This window comes from Hyaloscypha bicolor, assembly GCF_002865645.1.
Source record: "Hyaloscypha bicolor E unplaced genomic scaffold K444scaffold_10, whole genome shotgun sequence".
Lineage (NCBI taxonomy): Eukaryota > Fungi > Ascomycota > Leotiomycetes > Helotiales > Hyaloscyphaceae > Hyaloscypha > Hyaloscypha bicolor.
The window spans coordinates 2677994-2697237 of record NW_020194512.1 but is presented as its reverse complement, the minus strand read 5'-3'; the positions used below and the strand labels follow the sequence as shown (position 1 = coordinate 2697237).

The following is a 19244-nucleotide window of genomic DNA, read 5'->3' as shown; positions in this document are numbered from 1 at the left end:
AGTACCGTACATCTCTTCCTGTTTCTTGATTACACTTCATGCAGGCCGCCGAGTCATGCCAATGCTCCAACACTTTCGGGATCAGCCACCTCCCTTCACTGGCCAACTCAAATGCAGCCGCATCCGTTACCAATGTACGTGCCGTGTGAAGCGGAAGTTTGAACCAAAATCATATGTTCTCAATTCTCATCTTCGTTCTGTTCCTTGATTTTCCGAACAGCGAGATATCCCCGTCCAATCCAAACGCCTCAAAGTATCTGAAAACAGTTTTTTTGTGGGTTTATGGCTTGGCATGCAGCTCATGTGCTATGAGGCTTTTGATATTAACTATCGAGATCTGTGCAGGGTCCGGGAGGCGTGCCGGTCATTAATATATATTGGACCCAGGCCCATTTATACAGTTTCATTGTACAGCTTCTTCATATCAGTTCTTGAGTCTTCACTTGTAGCTCTACAGTTATTTCTCGGCTTCTGCATGCTCAACTTGAAAACTATACATCATGTCGAATCCAGAAGAACAATCAGAATCGCCAATCCGAATATTCCAGTCCATCGCCGGACATAGCCCAACCTCCCCAACACTGACTCGAAAGCACACCAACGGCTCTAGAATCCATCGCACGCACACTGGGGGTTCTCGAATACACAGAACGAGCACAAATGTTTCCCACAAAGAGTCGAGGGATCCAGATCTCGATATAAATCTTCCCTACAGAACTTTCAGTGATGGCGTCAATCTGGAAGAGTACACATCGGAAAAGCCCGAAGGAGAGATGGAAGGCCCGTTCGAGCCAGATGGACAACACCGATACAAGCTCGTCACATTCGTTCCAAATGATCCTGGGAATCCCAAAAATTGGTCAAAACTATACAAGTGGTACTGGTAAGGCTCCTCCATATTGATTTGCTGTTTGTTGTTCGGGGACTTAGATTCTTGGGGCTTAGCTCCTTGGCTTCTTAGCTCTCTCGTAATATCAAGAAGAGATCTATACTAACTCGATCCCAGTACAATGGTGGTTGCAGTAACCTGCTTCGTTGTGGCCTTTTGTTCGGCTGTTATCACTGCTGGAACTGTCGGACCGGAGAAAGAGTTCCACGTTTCTGAAGAAATTTCTCTCCTTCCTATAACGGTCTTCGTTGTTGGATTCGGGATAGGTATGCAGTATCATTTCATGAAGTGGTCTTTTGCTGACACGTTCCAGGTCCTATGGCCTTCGCCCCTTTGTCAGAAATCTTGGGCAGACGAATCATCTATGGAACGACACTGTTGATCGCCGTAATCTTTATTATCCCTTGCGCCGTTGCCCAAAACATACAGACCCTGGTAGTCTGCCGTTTCATTGACGGGATTGCTTTCTCGGCGCCTATGACACTTGTCGGAGGTACTTTGGCAGATCTTTGGAGGACAGAAGAACGTGGCGTTCCCATGGCGGCCTTCTCAGCAGCACCTTTCATTGGCCCAGCAGTCGGTCCTCTCATCGGCGGGTTCCTCTTCGATGCAGCAGGCTGGAGGTGGCTATACTGGATTCAATTAATTCTGGCCGCGGTGGTCTGGATGCTAATAACCTTCACTGTTCCCGAGACCTACGCACCTACGATCCTTGCAGCTCGAGCGAACAAACTCCGTGCCTCAACCGGAGAAACCGACCACGTCACGGAACAAGACCTCGACCTTCGGCCATTCAGCGAACGCCTCCGAATCTTCCTAATCAGACCTTTCCAGCTGCTTTTCGGAGAGCTGATCGTTTTTTTGGTATCGGTTTACATGTCCGTTCTTTATGGCCTATTATATATGTTTTTTGTGGCCTACCCAATAGTCTACCAAGAAGGAAAAGGCTACACCCCTGGCATCACCGGCCTAATGTTCATCCCCATCGCTCTCGGGGTCCTCTGCTCAGCTGCATGCGCCCCTCTAGTCAACAAGCACTACATGAAACTCTCAAACAAGCACAACGGCTCTCCACCCGCAGAAGTCAGACTCATCCCCATGATGGTCTCCTGCTGGTTCATCCCCATCGGCCTCTTCATCTTCGCCTGGACCTCGTATCCACACCTAATATGGGTAGGGCCCGCTATCGGCGGCTTCCCGGTAGGATTCGGATTCATCTTCCTCTACAACTCCGCGAACAACTATCTAGTCGATTCCTACCAGCACCAAGCTGCTTCCGCTCTCGCCGCCAAAACTTTTCTACGATCATTCTGGGGCGCTGCTGTCGTGCTTTTCACAGTGCAGATGTATCACAGACTGGGATATCAGTGGGCGAGTTCTTTGTTGGCATTCATTAGTCTCGCGTGCTGTGCGATCCCGTATGTGTTTTACTTTTATGGGGCCAGGATTAGGAGGAGGTCCCGCTTTGCGTACAGCGGGGATGATAAGGAGGAGAAGATGGAGGCGGGTGGGGAGAGTAGCGGGGAGGCGAGTGAGGTGGAGTTAGAGAGGGCGAGGAGTTATGTTAGTACTCCTTGAGGGGATATTCGTAAACGTCTTCGCTTCGACATGGCGACGGAGCCACGCGCCTGTGACAGACGAGCCGCAGCGGTTTGCGCAGCGTGATAGACTTGTTGGCCATGGCGCCATGACCGGCTGGTATGGGAGTTTAGAATTTGGGGTGGCATGGATTGGACTCTGGTTGGCGTAAGGGTGGGAGGTAGTTCACTTGGTGTTGCATTTACAGGAGGTTTAGATATGTGGCGTAGACATAAAGGTAGTAATAAATAATGTCCTTCATTCTTTCAGGCCCCGAAACGCGGAACGAACTTGTCGTGAGGCTGCTAAAGTAAAGCTGTGTAACAACTATTGCGAAAGCTCTAATATCGTAATAGCTCATATAAGAGCGAAGTTATCCGTACTAAGATCCACTATCTTGTACTTAAAGGCACTAATACGCAACACCTAAATATTAACGACACCGAATTAGTAAATCAAATTAGCCAAAGTTAGAAATCTGTTCTTTGTATATCCTTGGTAGCCCACTGAATTACATAAAGTGTTATCGTACAGCTTCAGTTCTCAAATTCCTCGTCGTTTTGCTACACAAAACTATATGATGGGTTTTGTCATATTTTCAAGAGGCAATTTTGGTATGATCTTGGAGTCATGGAGTTGGTCAAAGGCGGCGGTGATAATAACCAGTTCTGTAAGAGCGCGTCTCCTATTTATTTACTTAGGCTAACCTATATTATATATTGTATTCTACGTTTTTGGATATGCCATATACAATATATACTTCCACCCGCTTGCAAAGTTCCCTGGTCTAAAGTTTGCTGCCATTTCAAACGCAAGTCAAAATCGTGGCTTATTCCCCCTTCGTCTGACAAGGACCTATCACAGATCTTCTACGCAAGAACAGTTGTCACTGGGACCTCGGTAAAGGCTATGAAAGCTCTGCATGAGAAATATGGTCTGTTTCCAAAGTCAAGCCCCAGCTGTAAGTGAGCTGAAGTTGTGTAGGGGATGTGGTTCGTTGGGCTCCGAATGAGCTTTCTTTCTTTTTTGCAGCGGCCTGGAAAGACATTTATACTTCACACAAACCTGGAGAAGTCTTCGTAAAGGACCCCACGTTCTATGTAATTGATAACAAGTATATTTCTTATCTTTTTACTGCCAAGAACATGCTAAAGTAATCATTCTCTAGACTTCGAGCAAAACAAATTGCAAATATCTCAAACCCTGACGAGCACGAACAAGATAGAAAGATGTTAGTGAGTATTTAATACACTTGATAAATGCATCAACTCATGAAGCAACTCGTAAGGGACCTATCAACTTAAAAGAATATTATAATTGGGTCACCTCCTATGGTAATCTTCCGTCCATTACCTCTTATCTCTATCTAATATGCGAATAGTGCTCGGAGAACTTGCCTTTAGCGAATCCTTTGGCTTTGTCAAGAACAGAAAGACTAATTCCTGGATTACCACCCTCCTCCAAATAGTCAAGTTAAGTGCCTATAACGCTATAATCCACCGCCTCTCCCCATGGATCTGGAAAAACATGCACCTTTTTCTCCCCCCTAAGATGACCGAAGCGGCAACCAACTGCATGAAATAATCCAAAGCCAAACTTTTAGCCCGGATAGAGAAAGGAGAGTTAGAGCATCGAGATTTCTGTTCTTATTTCCTTGAGCAGATAGAAGAGCTCGGGTTAACAGAATGGAATCTGGCTGGCTATACTCAAACTCTTATTATAACGGGAAGTAAGATTACTGCAATACTTCTTTGTATATTAACATATTATCTTTGCAGGACTCCTGAGGTATAGTCGATCCGATCCAAAAGCGACAAAAAAAAAAGTCTACCAAAATACTAATTAATATAAATCATATTAATCGGAACTATCGTATATCTTATAGTAATTATTTGCTTGGTCTCCGATTTTTAATACCTTTAATATTACAGAAGTTACAAAGCACGTGACCATTTTTATATGAGCTCGCATAGAAATTTTGGCGTTTTGTGAGAGTAAAGAATTACATCCGTATAATATACGAGGCTGCACGTGATTAAAATCATAAACTTTTTATACTTTATATTCTCTTTAGTAGTAACTCTTAAAATTTAAGCTCTTATTAGATATACTAAGCTTATAGAAGCTTAAGGAGCCTTATAAGACCTTATAAGTCTAAGTATAATTTATTATTTACTTAGGTATACGCGACTTTCGTGAAATATTTTGGCGTTTTGTATGGTCAGAAATCAAAAAAGTAAGAAACGTCCGTGTACTTCAAAACTCGATTACTAATTAACCACAAATCGCATTAAAAATCTGATTAATAGGTTTTATTCGATTGGTTCTTCTCTATAATTGCATTACTTAGTATTAATTACTCGGTGTCGTATGGATACGGGTACTAGGGAGCTTAGCTTCGCTTACTCAGCAGCCCCTTTTATTTAGCTAGATCCAGAGGCTCCCTTCAGAGCTTCTTTTAATCAGACAACCATTTATGCAAATCACTGTTCCTTGCTTTTTGCAATACTCCGGGTTGTGGTTAAAAAGTTATTATGGATATAAAAGGGCGACCGTTTTGTCGCTTTTGGATCGGACCGACTGTATATGAGAAGTTGAAGAATGAAGTGAGAAGCAGGTTTAAGACTACGGATGAGATCACGAGTCATAGTGCTACGTTTCCGTATTTGACTACGATTATCCAGGAGACTTTTAGGATTTATCCACTAGTACCGATCGCAATGCCGAGAATAACTCCAAAGGGTGGGGCGATGGTGGCTGGGGTCTTTGTGCCTGAAGGGGTATGCTTCATTTTAGCTGCGTCTTAAAATAAATAACGATTTGGCAGACAATTGTTGGCGTTCACCTGTGGTGCGTTACACATAGTCCGACATACTTCAAAGACCCAGATACTTTCCATCCAGAAAGGTGGCTTGATCCACAGTGCACAGATAATCTCGGTGCCAGTCAACCTTTTCTTCTTGGTGCAAAAAACCGTATAGGACAAAAGTAAACTCACCCTATCTTTAGTCTTCACAAGAATGAAATGAACTAAACTGAGATTAGCATGGCCTGGATGGAACTCAGGATCTTGGTTGCAAAGATGGTTTTTCTGTTTGATTTTAAGCTTGTCGATGATAATCTGGATTGGGACAGAGATGGATTATGCTTTCGTCTTTGGCAGAAGCCGGATTTGTGGACGAATGTCACAATGAGAAAACCTTCATAAACATGTGACTAATACTCCGTGATTTAGTTTTTCTTCGTTTTCTTTCTGTATTTATTTATATATTTTTTTTCTTCATGCTTAATATTTAGTTGATCATATCGAATTTTCACACAGCTGATGGTTGGGCTGGTGAAATCCAACGCCATTTCAAACCTGAGATAGGCGAAAGCTCATCGTGGGAACGATAAGTTGGTGCGTTGTATTCTGGAGTTCAATGAAACCCGTTTGGCAACGATACGCTTCAGTCATGTCAGCAGTGTTCGTTGGCTTCGGGGATATCAAGGACTACGCGGAAACGATCCGAGGCAGGAAAGCAAATATGCTTCTTCCTTGACTTCAAAGGACCAAAAATCTTCCAAAGAAAGTCGAACATCTGCTACGACTTCATCCCAACTGTTCGCTCGAAATTGCGTTCGCGACCAGACCATCGAAGATGGAACTTGCCTCATTCTAGCTCAGCCAGGGGATTTGATCAGCGGGGTTCACGGGCCCAACGAAACTTGGATCCTGCGAGCAAAACTCAATTGGGGAGATTGGACATTTCAAGTCCTCGGTACCGCACTTTTCATGGGCGATTTCGATTTCGACTGACAATTCTCAGCACACCAACCGTCCCTCGCGGATCAAAGGAGAAGAGAGAATAGAGATGTAAATGGATTCAGCGACGATCTATGTCCTCCTGGTTTAAAGGGCAAGTCATATTTTCCTTCAGGGGTTTATTCGACAAACCGTTTGGACAAGTCGCGCGTTGTGGCTCAAGTGTTGGTCTCACCTCCCTTTCTACATATACTGCTTCTATGTATTTGCCTGGTCGCCCAATTCTCAAACCAGAGGTCGCGAGCAAATAAAGGTTCTATCTACACAGCGTGCTTCTCCTTGGCCTGCGCATCCAAAACAGCGAACTCCATCTCGTTGAACTCACCATTCTCTGCCTCTTGCCGCTTTGTAATCTTGATGTCGCCAATATGCTCGCTCGCCAGAGCATCACCGAAAACCTCTGCGATCTCCTCGAGCGACTTTCCGCCGGTTTCGGGGAGGAAGAAGAAGTAAATTACTGCGGCTGCAAAATTCGTTGCGATAAAGAGAGAATAGAATCTACATGTGTCAGGTCAGAAAACAAGTCCAAAATAGCGCTTTTGGAGCTGATGAGATTTACCTCCAGCTAACATTTGCGATTGCGATTGGTGTGATCTGGGATAGGACGATGGCGACAACCGCCTTGGCGAACACGGCAAACGCAAGACCTTTCGTCCTCAAGAAGAAGGGGAATAGTTCCGATGGCACGACCCAAATCATGGCGTTGAAAAACACGGCGTAGCAGAAGGAATAGATGAAGATGAAGGCTATCGCTGCTCTGGCGCCATCCTGATTTCCACCAGCGCCGAAGGTGGCGCTGAGAGCCATGCAAATGGCGATCACGGTGCTCAGGGCAAGAGAACCCGTCCACAGTGTTCGAGTACGTGGCCACTTGTCAGCGACAACCACGAGGTAGAAGATCTGGCCAAAGATCCCCATCATCCCGTAAACACCGCTGATTAGCAGAGCCGTCTGGCCTGTGTATCCAACGGTAGCGTAGAAGATGTTTTGGAAGTTCTGGATGACAGAGGAACCGCTAAGTTGACCCATGGTAACAATGAATGCAGCTGTCATTGTACGGCGGATGTATTGGCGCGAAAACATCTTCTTGAGCGCGATTCCCCAGGACGTGTTTCCCTGCTCTCGCTCGAGTTTGATCTGTTCGCCGATTTGAATGAGTTCTTGGTCAGCGAGAAAGGTATCACGGGTTTTATGGAGCCTCAAAAGAACTAGTTTTTCTGTTAGAAAGTCCGCAGTGTTAGACATAATATCTCAGAGTCAATATGACTTACCGATTCGAGCTTCTTCATGTCTATCTTTCTGAACAACTTTAACAAGTCAGCGAATATATCTGGTGGAACTGGAACATAAACTTACGCCAACGTGGGGAGAATGGGACGAAGAGAGCAGCAATAGTTAGAAAGACTGGTACAGGAATCTGCATTGCTAGAGGGATTCGCCATTGTGCATTACCAGTAGCGTAAGAGCAAGCATAACCAACCCAGTTTGCGAGGCCGAAACCGATTGCAATCAGCATGCCTTGAAGACCGACGAGAAAACCGCGTTGCTTAGGAGGCGCAGCTTCAGCAATGTATACGGGAACGACAGAGAGGAGTTGACCGCAAGCAATTCCTCCTACGAGGCGCCCAATGATGAGCATCACGGGGCTGACGGCTGCGGCTTGTAGAATGCCTGCGACTATGGCTGTTGCAAGGTCAGTGAAGCATGCAACAGCAAGAAAGGGGTGAACTAGCCTAAGAAGCCTGCAAATGAGATGGTGTACTTTCGACTGAACTTATCTGCTATGTAACCAACAGACAAGCCACCGAGAGCTTGTCCAGCATTATAGACAGAGACAATGGCTCCTAGGAATCGAGGGTTAGGGAGGAATTGAAATGTCGATAGACGTAAGGAGCCATACCGGAGAGTGCGGGGTTTTTCCGAGATGGGCCAAACATGTACAGCTTGAAGGTGTTGTGTCCTAAAGTTGTAGCAACAATACCTGCTCGAGCCATTAAAGACCGATTCATGTCTATCTAGGTACAAGACGACATACCGGAGTCAAAGCCGTACGTAAATCCGCCCATCGCGGTCACCACCGCGACGACGAGCATAAGAAAGTTGGCCATGATAGTAGAGACTTTGTGATCCAATCCTGCAGATATGTGATGGAATAAAAGGCAAAGAGATGGTCTGGATGTGATGTGATCTGGCTTTGGCGCCGGTGGAAAGCGGAGAGCTTTAAGTGTACATGCTGTTCCACCTCCATCTCTCCCCACGTTCGATAATCCCCCCTTGACTATCACCCATCAACCGCAAGCTCGGGACATTGACGACCGGGGCAAGAGCTCTTTGTTCACGAAAGCCAAGACTTCTCCGCATGGCGCAGGGTCTGAGGGGCGCTTTGAGTGGAATTGTGCAGAGCCCCTGCTTTGGCAATCGACCGCACAGTCCCCAACCACTAGCTCGGGTTCGCGCGGGGCCTTCGCTTACCCCAACTTCGCTTACCCCGCCTCCTTTCCTCCCCTTACCCCCCTTTCCCCCTTTTCCTGCGGGGTCGCATCGAGATAGGCCGAGGCGGGACGAGCGCAGGATCTATGCTTACACAACTACTTCCAAAGTATGCAAAAGTGGAGAATGGACGAGCTTAAAGTTCTGTTCAGCGATCGGAGTAGTGCTTCCCGAGCAATACTCTATGGAACACCACAGCGAGATCGAGTTGTGCATTCTGCCCACGAAAGATCGACGGAAGAGCTCATCCATGCCAAGCAGCCTCGGGAGAATTGGTGCCGATTGGGGCAGTTGATACACAGCCATAATCAACTAGAAAATGCCATCTTCTGTTCTTATACCACTTCCCTTCTCTGACAGGCCAACTCCGCCACCGCGTCTCGAATCTGCAGCCGGTATCTCACAATGTCTTTGCCCACCATTTCCAAACCGACCTTCGAGCATCACCATAGCGGCCTGGGGCTGAGCCAACCCAAACCACGAGTCTCCTGGCGATTCTTGACTACTGGAAGCCAAGATCCGGTTCAAGATTGGGTCCAGGCCGCCTATGAACTCGAGATCACTAGCCCAAGCACGGGTACAGTAGCTCTGCATCATGTTGATAGCGAGCAATCGGTCCTTGTCCCATGGCCTGCAGCAGCCTTGTTGTCACGAGAGGCAGTCACCGTCAGAGTGCGCTGTCACGGAAAGAAGCAAGAAGACGGTGCCAACAATGGTACATCATGGACAGAGTGGTCGGAGCCTGCAACAGCGGAGGTGGCCTTGCTTCAAAGAAGTGACTGGAAAGCCTCATTTATCACCTCTTCGAAAAGGTTCGGAGACGGGCCATTACAGCCGGTTCGATTTCGGAAAGATTTCTCGATTCCGCCAGAACACAAGACGTCTTTCAAGGCAAGACTTTATATTACGTCCCTTGGTGTCCACGATGCCTACATCAATGGCAAACCTGTCAGCGACGTATGTCTTGCCCCAGGTTGGACCAGCTACAAACACCGACTCAACTACTCCGTCTACGACGTGACCTCGATTCTATCACCCGAAGGTACGAACACAATATGTGCAGAGGTGGGAGAGGGTTGGTATGCAACTAGGTTAGGGTTCAAAGCTGGGAAGAGATTTTGCTACGGAGAAGAACTTGGGCTCCTGGTCCAACTCGAGATAGCTTCTCGGAAGGCGACTTCCACATTCGAAGTGCTATCTGATGACTCGTGGCTTTGCGGCCCGAGTTCGATTCAAAGCAGTGAGTTGTATGACGGAGAGGCTATCGACATGCGACATGAACAACTAGATTGGAGTAGCATCGGTGGTTCCATAAGGCTCTCGGGGGAAACTAAGATCTTGCCATGGACGTCTGCAAATCTGGTGTCTCCTGATGCACCACCAGTGAGGGTGACTGAGTCACGATCACCAGTGGAAGTCCTTTTGAGTAGAAGTGGGAAGGTCATCATTGACTTTGGCCAAAATTTAGTGGGCAAGCTGCTTGTGAAGTCGGTGCATCTGCCCAAAGGTGCCCAACTCCGCTTCCGGCACGCCGAAGTGATGGAGCATGGAGAATTAGGAGTCCGTCCTTTGAGATTTGCAAAGGCTACAGACACCATCACTGGTTCCGGCGAGATGATAAGAGACTGGACTCCACGCTTTACTTTCCATGGTTTCAGGTATGTTCAGGTGGATGGATGGCCATCTGTGTCAGGACAGCCCCAAAACGAAGACATCCTTGCCCTTATTATGCACAGCGATCTCAAGCGCCGTGGCTTATTCAACTGCTCAAATACAAGTGTCAATCAGTTGCACAAAAACGTTGTCTGGTCCATGCGAGGAAATTTCTTGTCAATCCCGACAGACTGCCCACAGCGAGACGAGCGACTCGGATGGACCGGCGATATTCAAGTTTTCTGTCCTTCAGCAAATTACCTCTTTGACACAACTGGCATGCTGGGAAATTGGTTAGAAGATGTCGCTGCAGAACAGCTCGAGGATTGGCGAGGCGGAATCTCCGGCTTGGTTTGTCCAGATGTCTTGCCACCACATTGGCCTCACATCCCCCAAGCCGTTTGGGACGATGTTACCATACTCACCCCCAATGACCTCTATCAATATAGCGCCGACACCGACTTGCTTGAGCGACAATTTGTGAGCATGCAAACGTGGCTAGATAAAGGGGTCGACCGTGGTGACGACGGTCTATGGAATCCGGACCAATGGCAGCTCTCAGACTGGCTGGACCCCACAGCTCCTCCAGATGATCCAGGATCAAGCAGAACGGATGATGTGATGGTGGCCGATGCATACCTCGTGCATGTTACAGGAGTCTTTGCTCACATCTGCGCGAGATTGGGAAAGAGCTTACTCTCTGCCAAGTACGCTGCAGACGCAGCAAGACTGCGGATGCTCTTCCAACATAAATATATCACGCCCCATGGGAATCTGATGTCTAATTCTCAAACTGGGGTTGCTCTCGCAATACAATTTGGCTTGTATGCAACGGCAGCACACCGCCTCGTGGCAGCCAACAGCTTACAGAAGCTTGTTAGGAGAGCACGCTTCAACATCGCAACTGGTTTCGCTGGAACACCGGTCATCTTGCACGCACTAACAACAACTAAGCTACCGCAAATCGCTTATCGGATGTTATTGGAGAAGTCGTGTCCTAGCTGGTTGTATCCTATTACCATGGGCGCAACAACGATATGGGAGCGGTGGGATAGTATGTTGCCTGATGGCACAATCAACCCCGGGCAAATGACAAGCTTCAACCATTACGCGCTTGGAGCTGTTGCGGACTGGCTACACGGCTCGGTCGGTGGCATAAGTCCCTTGGAACCAGGTTGGAAGGTCGTGAAAGTCAGGCCGGTGCCGGGAGGGAATGTGACGTCCGCTGAGGCGTCGTTTGATGGCCCGTACGGATTGGTGAGCTGCGCTTGGAAGTTGGAAGAGAATGGCACCCGGTTTGCCATGTCTCTTGTGGTGCCGCCAAACTCGACTGCTGTTGTAACGCTGCCTTCTGAGTTATCAGTTTCCGTTTCTGATGGAGATGAGCCTAGCAGACAGGTCGGCTCTGGAAGCCACCGCTTTGTGTGCGAGTATATAGCAGCCGCATGGCCACCAAAGGCGATTGTCGCTGCACATCTACCACCAGCCGAGGAGAACATAGCGATATAAGGGGAAATTAACTAGCCTAGATTGTATTTTGAATGGATTTCGAGTAACGCTACAAAGTCGATGGCGCTCCATTGTGACAAGTCTGATTGACTGAAGTGTCAAACCATGGACATATTAAATAGAGTAATATTGTGGTTTACTGACTATTGTATTGAGCGAGGTTCGCTTCAAGGGCCTGACAGAGAAGTTTGCCATGTGATTGAGGGCGATCTTATTGTCGAGTTGTGCAAAGCTGGGCAACCACTTAGGTTGACTGATCTAGTGTATCAAGTGAAATTTACGGGGCTTCTTCAAGGGTAGGGCCACCAGCATGTGGACTCGGCATGCTATCTGTGCGTGCGACGGTATTCACTTGTTATGAATTCAAGATGAGTAGAATTGCGAAGATGGAGGAGATTGGATAGTGTACTTAGTTTGAAAGAGCACATAGACTGCTTTCACTTATCGTTTTTCTCATTTGCCGCGCGCGAGCCGCGACTTCCGAGCGAAAACATGAGAAATCAAGGGGCCACAGCGGGTATTGAGTATTCCGAGTTCTAGGACATTATTATAGGTGGAGCAGCATCTGCATTATGTGAGTGTGTGAGGGAGCGCATCTAAAGATATTGCAACCGCGTTGTGAGTTTCCCAGCTCCCCTTTTAATACTCGCTTACCGCTTAAAGCGGTCGCTTCGGGATCGCGATCTCTGTTCTGCAGGCGTTACGTTGGAACCGACCAGAGATCCGGGAGTCGGGAGGATGCTATTGGAAGTGCCATAATTAGCAAGAATGGATCAAACAAATTGATAAAGCAGAAAAACATTGCGAACGAGGAGAAATGGTATACTAGAACTCCTCTCTTCTCCTTGACTAGGAGGCGCGCGGCAGGACCCATCTACTTGAGACTTTCCCTTGCGTGATCAGGGCTGAAGCTACTGGATGTTGACACCGCAATGCAATTTTGGTTCTCTCGAGGACTATCGATCGTTAGAGCTATTACTGAGCCCAACAATCCCCTAAGCATAGGAAATCCTCTTCAACGGACTTTCGCCATATCGAAAATATTCATTGTTGCTTCCTTCCCCACTTGAGGAAGCATCTCTCCTTACCATACCCCGAGGAACGCATCAGAATCATGCACTTCTGCGTGGATTTTGCAACAGAGCTATTTTTGGGTTCGAATGTGGGGCATTGCACATGGTAAGGTGAGCCTGTCCTGAAATCCAACTTTATGAAAAATTGTTGGATTGATAAGTTGGAGAAAGCGAAATCAATATTTGGGTGTAAAGAAAACAGGAGAGGTTATGCAAGGTTCAAGTGAATATGGAGTCGCCCGCCAGTGATTGGCTTTGATTTCCGTTGCTGCCAGGTTAGGTTCATTCTTCCTCGCGTGATCCCAGCTGGATGGATGGAATCTCAATCAAGTCGATATTGGATCTTATGGAGAGGCACTTGCCCTCTCCCCTCAATTACAAAGCACAGGCGCCTTCCCAACCCACTCGCTATCGTCCCCCATCTCCTTCAACACCCAAGCACCAATACTCTTCCTGCTCAAAAACATTCCATCCTGTCCACTGCCCGGGAACGTCGCCGTAACTGGTTTCTCCTCACCATTCCCTAAAAACGGGACGCGGAAGAGCGTCCACTTGATCTTTTCCACGTCTTGAGAGGTTACAAATTCCCCAAGGCCGCGGAACTCGGAGTAGGCCGAGCCGCCGACTAGCTTGATGAGGACGATGGAGGCGGACCATTTCCAGGCGGGTTTGTCTGAGGGAGAAGGGAAGGAATAGGTCTCGAGGATGAGGGCGCGGTGGAAGTTGTTTTGTATTAGGAGAGGGAATAGGAGTTTCATGCCGTTGGTCACGGGCTGGAGGGACGTTAGTTAATCTTTTCATTTCAGATATAAACATTTGCATTTCGACTCCCTGTGAACACAATCCCCCATATGAATCTGGAACAAGATATACCATTGAAAGAAATGAGACGAAGCGCAAGGGAGACTCACGGTCCCACTCAACCTTCCCGTCGGTCCAGCGAACGATACAAAGATTGTAGCACCAGATGAAGCAGCGGTCTTCAACATCGCTTCATCCTCAAGAGTTCCCTTGATGACAGTAACATTCGAATTGCTGGCAACGGCCTCAGGAACTTTGGTTGAATCCCGGACATAGAGAGTGAGTTTGTGGTTGTGAGCTGGAGAGAGCGCGAGATTGCAGAAATCGATGCCCGTTTGTCCTTCAATTGATCAATTGGAGATATTTAGAGGGAAAGGGGAGGAGTACCGGTTGCACCGAGGACGAGGATGTGTGAAGGCATGAGTTTGAGAGTTGCTGGTTCGGAGCAGGTTTGCGGTTTGGCGTTGGTGCTATCAGGAAGTTGGTTGTTGAAGCCTACTCTAGCTCACCTTAGGGTGGCCTGATGTCATTCACCAGTAGTCGTCGATGAGGTATCGGAGGAGCGTGGACTCCAATACTTTCGCACGTGGAAAACAGAGACGAGAGGAATCGAATCATTGGGAATTAACGTAGATATAGCTTACAGGCTTGCAGCTAATAGAAGCATTACTAAGTGAAAAATCAAGTGGGCCTTGAAGATGCGGGTGCGGGCCCGGGTGCGGGGTGATCACGTGTACCTACCCCTATATCTGGATAGCTTCAATTTTGCTAGGAAAGGCCGACCAAAGTGTCGCAATAGAGCTTCGTGGTGAAATTAAGTAACCAAGGCAATGAGTTTTTCAGGGCGGGTCTGCAAACGGAAGGAATGGGCAAACGAAGAAGCGACGCCAGACCAGGTCATCAGCCCAGCTTCGAGACAAGCAAGCATGCTAGATTGAATTGACAGCATGGCAACCGGAAGAGGCATGAGTCGAGTATCAAGTCTTTGCAAAGGATTGGCAAAATCTGCAAAAGACTGGTTACAGAACTGCCCGAGTTTCGGGAATTTGCATTTCGAATGCATTGCTTGCATGTTATTTCCCAGAAATATCCCGGCTAAGAAATCTTAGGAGAGAAATCCAATTTAGTACGCAATGTTGATCTTCTATGCAGCTGTGCACATCAAGGAAGTTGATGAATTTCAGAGGCACAGATTGCATAGATTCTACACAATGCTGGGTATTCTTCTATGTGAGAAGCGCAAAAAGATATGCCAGTATGCCAATAATGCAATGAAAGCCGTTGCGGTCGTAACCTATAACGAAAGGAAACTTGTATAGATCTCTCTACTTCTTTGCCTTTCCCTTGCCTTTCGCGGGGCCCATAGCGGCCTCTCGTCGCTTCGCCTCCCTCGCATCAATCTCTGCCTTCTTTGCCTTCTCAGCCTCCTCTCGTTCTTCCTTCTCGGCCTGAAATTGTTAGTATGTGATAACAAACATATGAGGGGAAAACCAACCTGCTTCCGTGCTGCCTCGGCCTCTCGCTTCTCCCTAATTAGCTTCAATCTGGCAAGATCCGCCTTCGCTTCATCTGTCTTGCCAGCCTCATGCAACTTCTGATATCTCTCCTTCGCCTGCTGCGCCTGTATCGCCTCCCTCTCCCTGCGACTCAACTCCGCCGGAGGCTTTCCCTTCCCCTTCCCAGCAACACTTAAATCCTTGACACCCTCAGCAGCTTCATCCACAGTGACCGGCGCAGCCATCGCCTGATTCCTGGCAGCCTTTGAATGATTCGGGTTGGCAGGCATATCATCCTCACTCTCCTCCTCAGAGCTAGACGGCAGATCACCCGGTTGTGCGACTGTACCCTTCTTGCGAGCGATAGCGGCCTCCTTCTTCGCCTTTGCGGCAGCGCGACGCTCCTCACGGGTCAGAGTGGGCTTGTTGGCATTTTCCTCTTCGGAGGACTCCTCCTCCGAGTCTTCTTCCTCATCGGAGGATGAGCTTGCGTCGGGGTTCTTTTCGTTGATCTCGTTTCCGTCGGCGTCGAGGGGTCGAAGGTTACGGGAGAAATGCTTGCCGCCTGGGAAGACGTCAGATGCTACGCCAAAGGTGATGAGGCATGAAGGTTTACTTACCACCTCTGGTGAACTTCTTGAATTTGCCTCCGCGGCCACGACCTGCGGCACCTGGTGGTCCTCCTGGAGCCATTGTTTTGTGTGCGAGGTTGAATGATCTGTGTGAGATAACAGTGAAGGTGCTGGCTTTAAAGTATCTTAGGGGCAAGAGAGCGTGAGACTCAGGATTGTGTGATTGTTCGTGAAGAGGAGGACGGTTTGACAAGTGGGCAATGTATTTCAAGGAGTCAGTCCGAATACCCCTCCAGCCCACATGAGATGCCGCCCGACATCATTTAGGACTACAGTCGGTCCGACCCAAACACGACAAAAAAAAATAAAAACCACCACCACACTAATTAGAATAAATCGTATTAATTAAAACTATACTATATACACTAGGAATCAATTCTATAGTCTCAAATTTATAATATCTTTATTACTAAGGAAGTTATAATATATGTAATTAAGCGAGCAAATATTTTTGCGCTTTGTATAGTCATTTTTTACTTTGACTATCACGTGACTGCCCCCCTAAGTTAACCGCTCGTCTATAATTATATTAATATCTCAATAACCACAAATCCAATCAAGTGCCCCTTTTGCATACTTCTAATAGCTACCTCTATAAGCCTTCAGAAACGCAAGCGAGCTAATTCGACTCTTGATTCAATTACAGTTCTCACCATAGCTAAAGAAGCTACAATCCAAGTAACCATTAACGAACGGCATAGGAAACCCTCTAATATAGAGGATAATTCTAATGAATCAGATATTAAACAAAGCAACGAAGTAGAGCTTAAAGATTCGACTCTCTTTTGGGTTCAGCGAAAGCTTATTATTAGTAGTAATAAGACGATTATTTTGGAGAAGCCTATATTCGCATAGCAAGAGCAAAGACTTACGGTACAGACTAGTAAGTTTCTTATCTTTATATTATAATATAAGTATACTAATACTATTTCTAGCTTCTAGAGGCTCGTATATCTCCAAATTAATAAAGAAATCAGCAAAGCCATTAAGAACTCAACAAAAGCATATATATAATTAGAGGGCAAAAGATACTCAAGTCGCTAGGCTCAAGACCCCTATAATTATACCGTCTTTTAAATAAAAGAAGCTATAATTCGGCATTATTAAGGGGCTAATTAATATCCCTAGGGATATATAATTAAGAAAAGAGCAAAGGCTTGAGGATAAAGATAATGGAACAAACGAGCTACTTATGGATGCCCTTATTAGAAACGCTTGCGGAGATAACGAAGCTCTAGATATACGAATAACTTATCAGGAAGTCCTTAATAATATGGATATAAAGCTAGTATAGATAAAAGACTTATATACTTCCTGTATAATCGCTAACTTATACCTACTCCGGCAATATACCTAATAGCTCCTGAAACCAGGGCAGTATTAACTAGGGAGAATTGACGCATCGCTCTTAGTAGCTTCCAGTAATTACTGCTTTAATAATGAAAAGATACTAGCTCGGCGAATTAGGGAATTATTTAATTACTATTAATAGTGGCATGGCATTTCACTAGAGGCTAGGGGTAGTAAAAGAGATAGTATCTCCTATCTGGATAACGAGGACGTCTTTTTAGCTTGCCATACTTGGTTAATTAATCAAGAGCTTGGAATAATATTACTAAACGATTTCCTAAATACCATTAATCAGGAGATTTTACCTCGATTATTATTAATAATCGAAAGGCCAATCTCTCATAGCACAGCTTACTTATGGCTCCCTAGGCTCGGCTTTTATTACCATAAGACTAAGAAAGGGCTTTATATAGATGGACACAAATGACCTAATATAATTTAGTATTATTAAGAGGTATTTTTACTATTAATAAACGAGCTTTTATTATATATAGTCTAGTACGAGGAGGATAAAACTAGTATATGGCATACGATTTAACCTTTACTCCCAATCGGAGTTCAAATACACGTAATGTACTTCTATAATAAGAGCTATTTCTATGGTTTTAACTATAAAAAGAGCCTCTAGCTAGCAAATAATTAGCAAAAAATACCAGGAAAGAGCAAAGGGAGGCTAATTCACGATTCTGAATTCGTGGGGCCTAAGGGACATATTAGGGTACCAAATAATAAAGGCATTTTTATCCCGGACAACCCCGATTTGGATACCCGTCAAATTATATATCCAGGCTCAAATAGAGATCCCTGGTAGGATACAAAACAGCTACTAGTACAGCTTACTAGGACGCTTAATATATTTGAACAGAAGCACCCAAATTATATAGCTATTCTAATATTTGATCAGTCTTCTACATATGCTTCGCATGGCAAAGGTGCACTGAATACCTTTGGTATAAACAAGACACCAGGAGGGGTTAAAAAGGGTAATATCAAGCCCTATAGGAGAGATACGTATTTCCCACCGGAGTGTATGATTCCGGGGTTACAGGGCACTATATAAGTACTTTGGCAACTTAATCCGAATAGAGAAAGAGAGCCTAAGGGCATGGAACAGATTCTTATTAAGCGAGGGTACAATATACCTGGCTTAAGATTTAAGTATCCAAAGGGTACTAAAAGTACACTACACCCCTTGAATACCCTCCCGCTATCGAACAAACGTACTGTTTAGCTCATATACTCTCGAATCACAAAGATTTCTTTGAGGAGAAGAGTTAAATTAAAGAGCTTATTACAAAGCGGGGACATAAGGCTATATTTCTACCGAAGTTCCACTGCGAAATTAACCTAATTGAGATATACTAGGGGTATAGCAAAACTCGATTTCGTCAAGTAAAGAAGGTTAGCTTCCCAGATACTAAGGTTAAGGTAGTAGAGGCACTTGAAGCTTGTTTGATTGAGACTATACGGAGGTTTTGCAACCGTACGTTCCGCTGGATAGATGCATATTGGAAGGGATTGAGTATTAAATAAGCTGCTTGGTGCGTAAAGAAGCAAAAACGCTATAGAACGATATCTAAAAAGGTAATGGACGAATGGGATAATATGCAAAAGGATGGGAAAGAAGGTAGCTAAATAAGAAGCTAGGTTTATAGATTTAGTTCAGCTAAAAGTAAGCTTGAAACCTATATAATTATAGCCCCACTATATATATAATATATATGGTACCAGAAAAAGCTATATTTAGTACTTAGAAAGGTTCCATTAAGCTTATAGGGCTTAATTATTATTATTTTATTAATAATAAGGCTAGTGAGATGCCGCGATCTCTCCCTGAAGTCCGGGATCACGTGACCTTAGCGAGCAAATATTTTTGCGCTTTGTATGATGAAAAATCAAAAAAGTAAAAAGGGTCCGTGCACTTTAGGCCTTAATTATTAATAAACCACAAATTATATCAAAAATCTG

At 45.9% G+C, this 19244-nt stretch overlaps 6 protein-coding genes across 6 annotated transcripts; 3 read left to right on the top strand and 3 right to left on the bottom strand.

Moving 5' to 3' along the window:
• The first annotated feature begins 349 nt into the window (after positions 1-349).
• K444DRAFT_579052 (MFS multidrug transporter-like protein) lies at positions 350-2731 on the top strand. Its single transcript, XM_024877642.1, has 3 exons — positions 350-883; positions 1007-1155; positions 1203-2731. The coding sequence occupies exons 1-3, from the start codon at positions 501-503 to the stop codon at positions 2465-2467; spliced, it is 1797 nt and encodes a 598-aa protein (XP_024744345.1). The 5' UTR covers positions 350-500; the 3' UTR covers positions 2468-2731.
• A 2098-nt stretch (positions 2732-4829) lies between these two features.
• K444DRAFT_15770 (uncharacterized protein) lies at positions 4830-5309 on the top strand. The gene has a single exon (XM_024870644.1). It carries the CDS (start codon positions 5002-5004, stop codon positions 5272-5274), a length of 273 nt encoding a protein of 90 aa, XP_024744344.1. The 5' UTR covers positions 4830-5001; the 3' UTR covers positions 5275-5309.
• A 1056-nt stretch (positions 5310-6365) lies between these two features.
• On the bottom strand, positions 6366-8764 carry K444DRAFT_649407 (general substrate transporter). The gene is made up of 7 exons (XM_024885565.1): positions 8308-8764; positions 8173-8253; positions 8006-8116; positions 7629-7955; positions 7544-7579; positions 6832-7480; positions 6366-6770 (listed from the first exon to the last, which is right to left on the bottom strand). Exons 1-7 carry the CDS (start codon positions 8378-8380, stop codon positions 6533-6535), a joined length of 1515 nt encoding a protein of 504 aa, XP_024744343.1. The 5' UTR covers positions 8381-8764; the 3' UTR covers positions 6366-6532.
• Positions 8765-9167: 403 nt separating this feature from the next.
• Positions 9168-11968, top strand: K444DRAFT_579049 (glycoside hydrolase family 78 protein; the record flags this gene model as incomplete). The annotated part of the gene is made up of 1 exon (XM_024877641.1): positions 9168-11968. The coding sequence occupies one exon, from the start codon at positions 9168-9170 to the stop codon at positions 11922-11924; it is 2757 nt and encodes a 918-aa protein (XP_024744342.1). The 3' UTR covers positions 11925-11968.
• A 1176-nt stretch (positions 11969-13144) lies between these two features.
• Positions 13145-14447, bottom strand: K444DRAFT_550843 (uncharacterized protein). Its single transcript, XM_024876521.1, has 3 exons — positions 14186-14447; positions 13909-14138; positions 13145-13770 (listed from the first exon to the last, which is right to left on the bottom strand). Exons 1-3 carry the CDS (start codon positions 14217-14219, stop codon positions 13369-13371), a joined length of 666 nt encoding a protein of 221 aa, XP_024744341.1. The 5' UTR covers positions 14220-14447; the 3' UTR covers positions 13145-13368.
• Positions 14448-14828: 381 nt separating this feature from the next.
• K444DRAFT_550841 (uncharacterized protein) lies at positions 14829-16172 on the bottom strand. The gene is made up of 3 exons (XM_024876520.1): positions 15915-16172; positions 15294-15859; positions 14829-15246 (listed from the first exon to the last, which is right to left on the bottom strand). The coding sequence occupies exons 1-3, from the start codon at positions 15985-15987 to the stop codon at positions 15124-15126; spliced, it is 762 nt and encodes a 253-aa protein (XP_024744340.1). The 5' UTR covers positions 15988-16172; the 3' UTR covers positions 14829-15123.
• Positions 16173-19244: the final 3072 nt, after the last annotated feature.

Bases quoted from the DNA above. Each gene is read 5' to 3' on its own strand.
- K444DRAFT_550841 (XM_024876520.1), bottom strand. From the start codon at position 15,987: ATGGCTCCAGGAGGACCACCAGGTGCCGCAGGTCGTGGCCGCGGAGGC. The intron at 15,860-15,914 runs GTAAGTAAACCT...ACGTCTTCCCAG, and splicing joins CAAGAAGTTCACCAGAGGTG to GCGGCAAGCATTTCTCCCGT. The intron at 15,247-15,293 runs GTTGGTTTTCCC...TAACAATTTCAG, and splicing joins CCGAGGCAGCACGGAAGCAG to GCCGAGAAGGAAGAACGAGA.
- K444DRAFT_649407 (XM_024885565.1), bottom strand. From the start codon at position 8,380: ATGGCCAACTTTCTTATGCTCGTCGTCGCGGTGGTGACCGCGATGGGC. The intron at 8,117-8,172 runs GTATGGCTCCTT...CTCGATTCCTAG, and splicing joins GAAAAACCCCGCACTCTCCG to GAGCCATTGTCTCTGTCTAT. The intron at 7,956-8,005 runs GCTAGTTCACCC...ACCTTGCAACAG, and splicing joins CTCATTTGCAGGCTTCTTAG to CCATAGTCGCAGGCATTCTA.
- K444DRAFT_550843 (XM_024876521.1), bottom strand. From the start codon at position 14,219: ATGCCTTCACACATCCTCGTCCTCGGTGCAACCG. The intron at 14,139-14,185 runs GTACTCCTCCCC...GATCAATTGAAG, and splicing joins CCTCGTCCTCGGTGCAACCG to GACAAACGGGCATCGATTTC. The intron at 13,771-13,908 runs GTGAGTCTCCCT...ACGTCCCTCCAG, and splicing joins CGGGAAGGTTGAGTGGGACC to CCCGTGACCAACGGCATGAA.
- K444DRAFT_15770 (XM_024870644.1), top strand. From the start codon at position 5,002: ATGGATATAAAAGGGCGACCGTTTTGTCGCTTTTGGATCGGACCGACT.
- K444DRAFT_579052 (XM_024877642.1), top strand. From the start codon at position 501: ATGTCGAATCCAGAAGAACAATCAGAATCGCCAATCCGAATATTCCAG. The intron at 884-1,006 runs GTAAGGCTCCTC...ACTCGATCCCAG, and splicing joins AAACTATACAAGTGGTACTG to TACAATGGTGGTTGCAGTAA. The intron at 1,156-1,202 runs GTATGCAGTATC...GACACGTTCCAG, and splicing joins CGTTGTTGGATTCGGGATAG to GTCCTATGGCCTTCGCCCCT.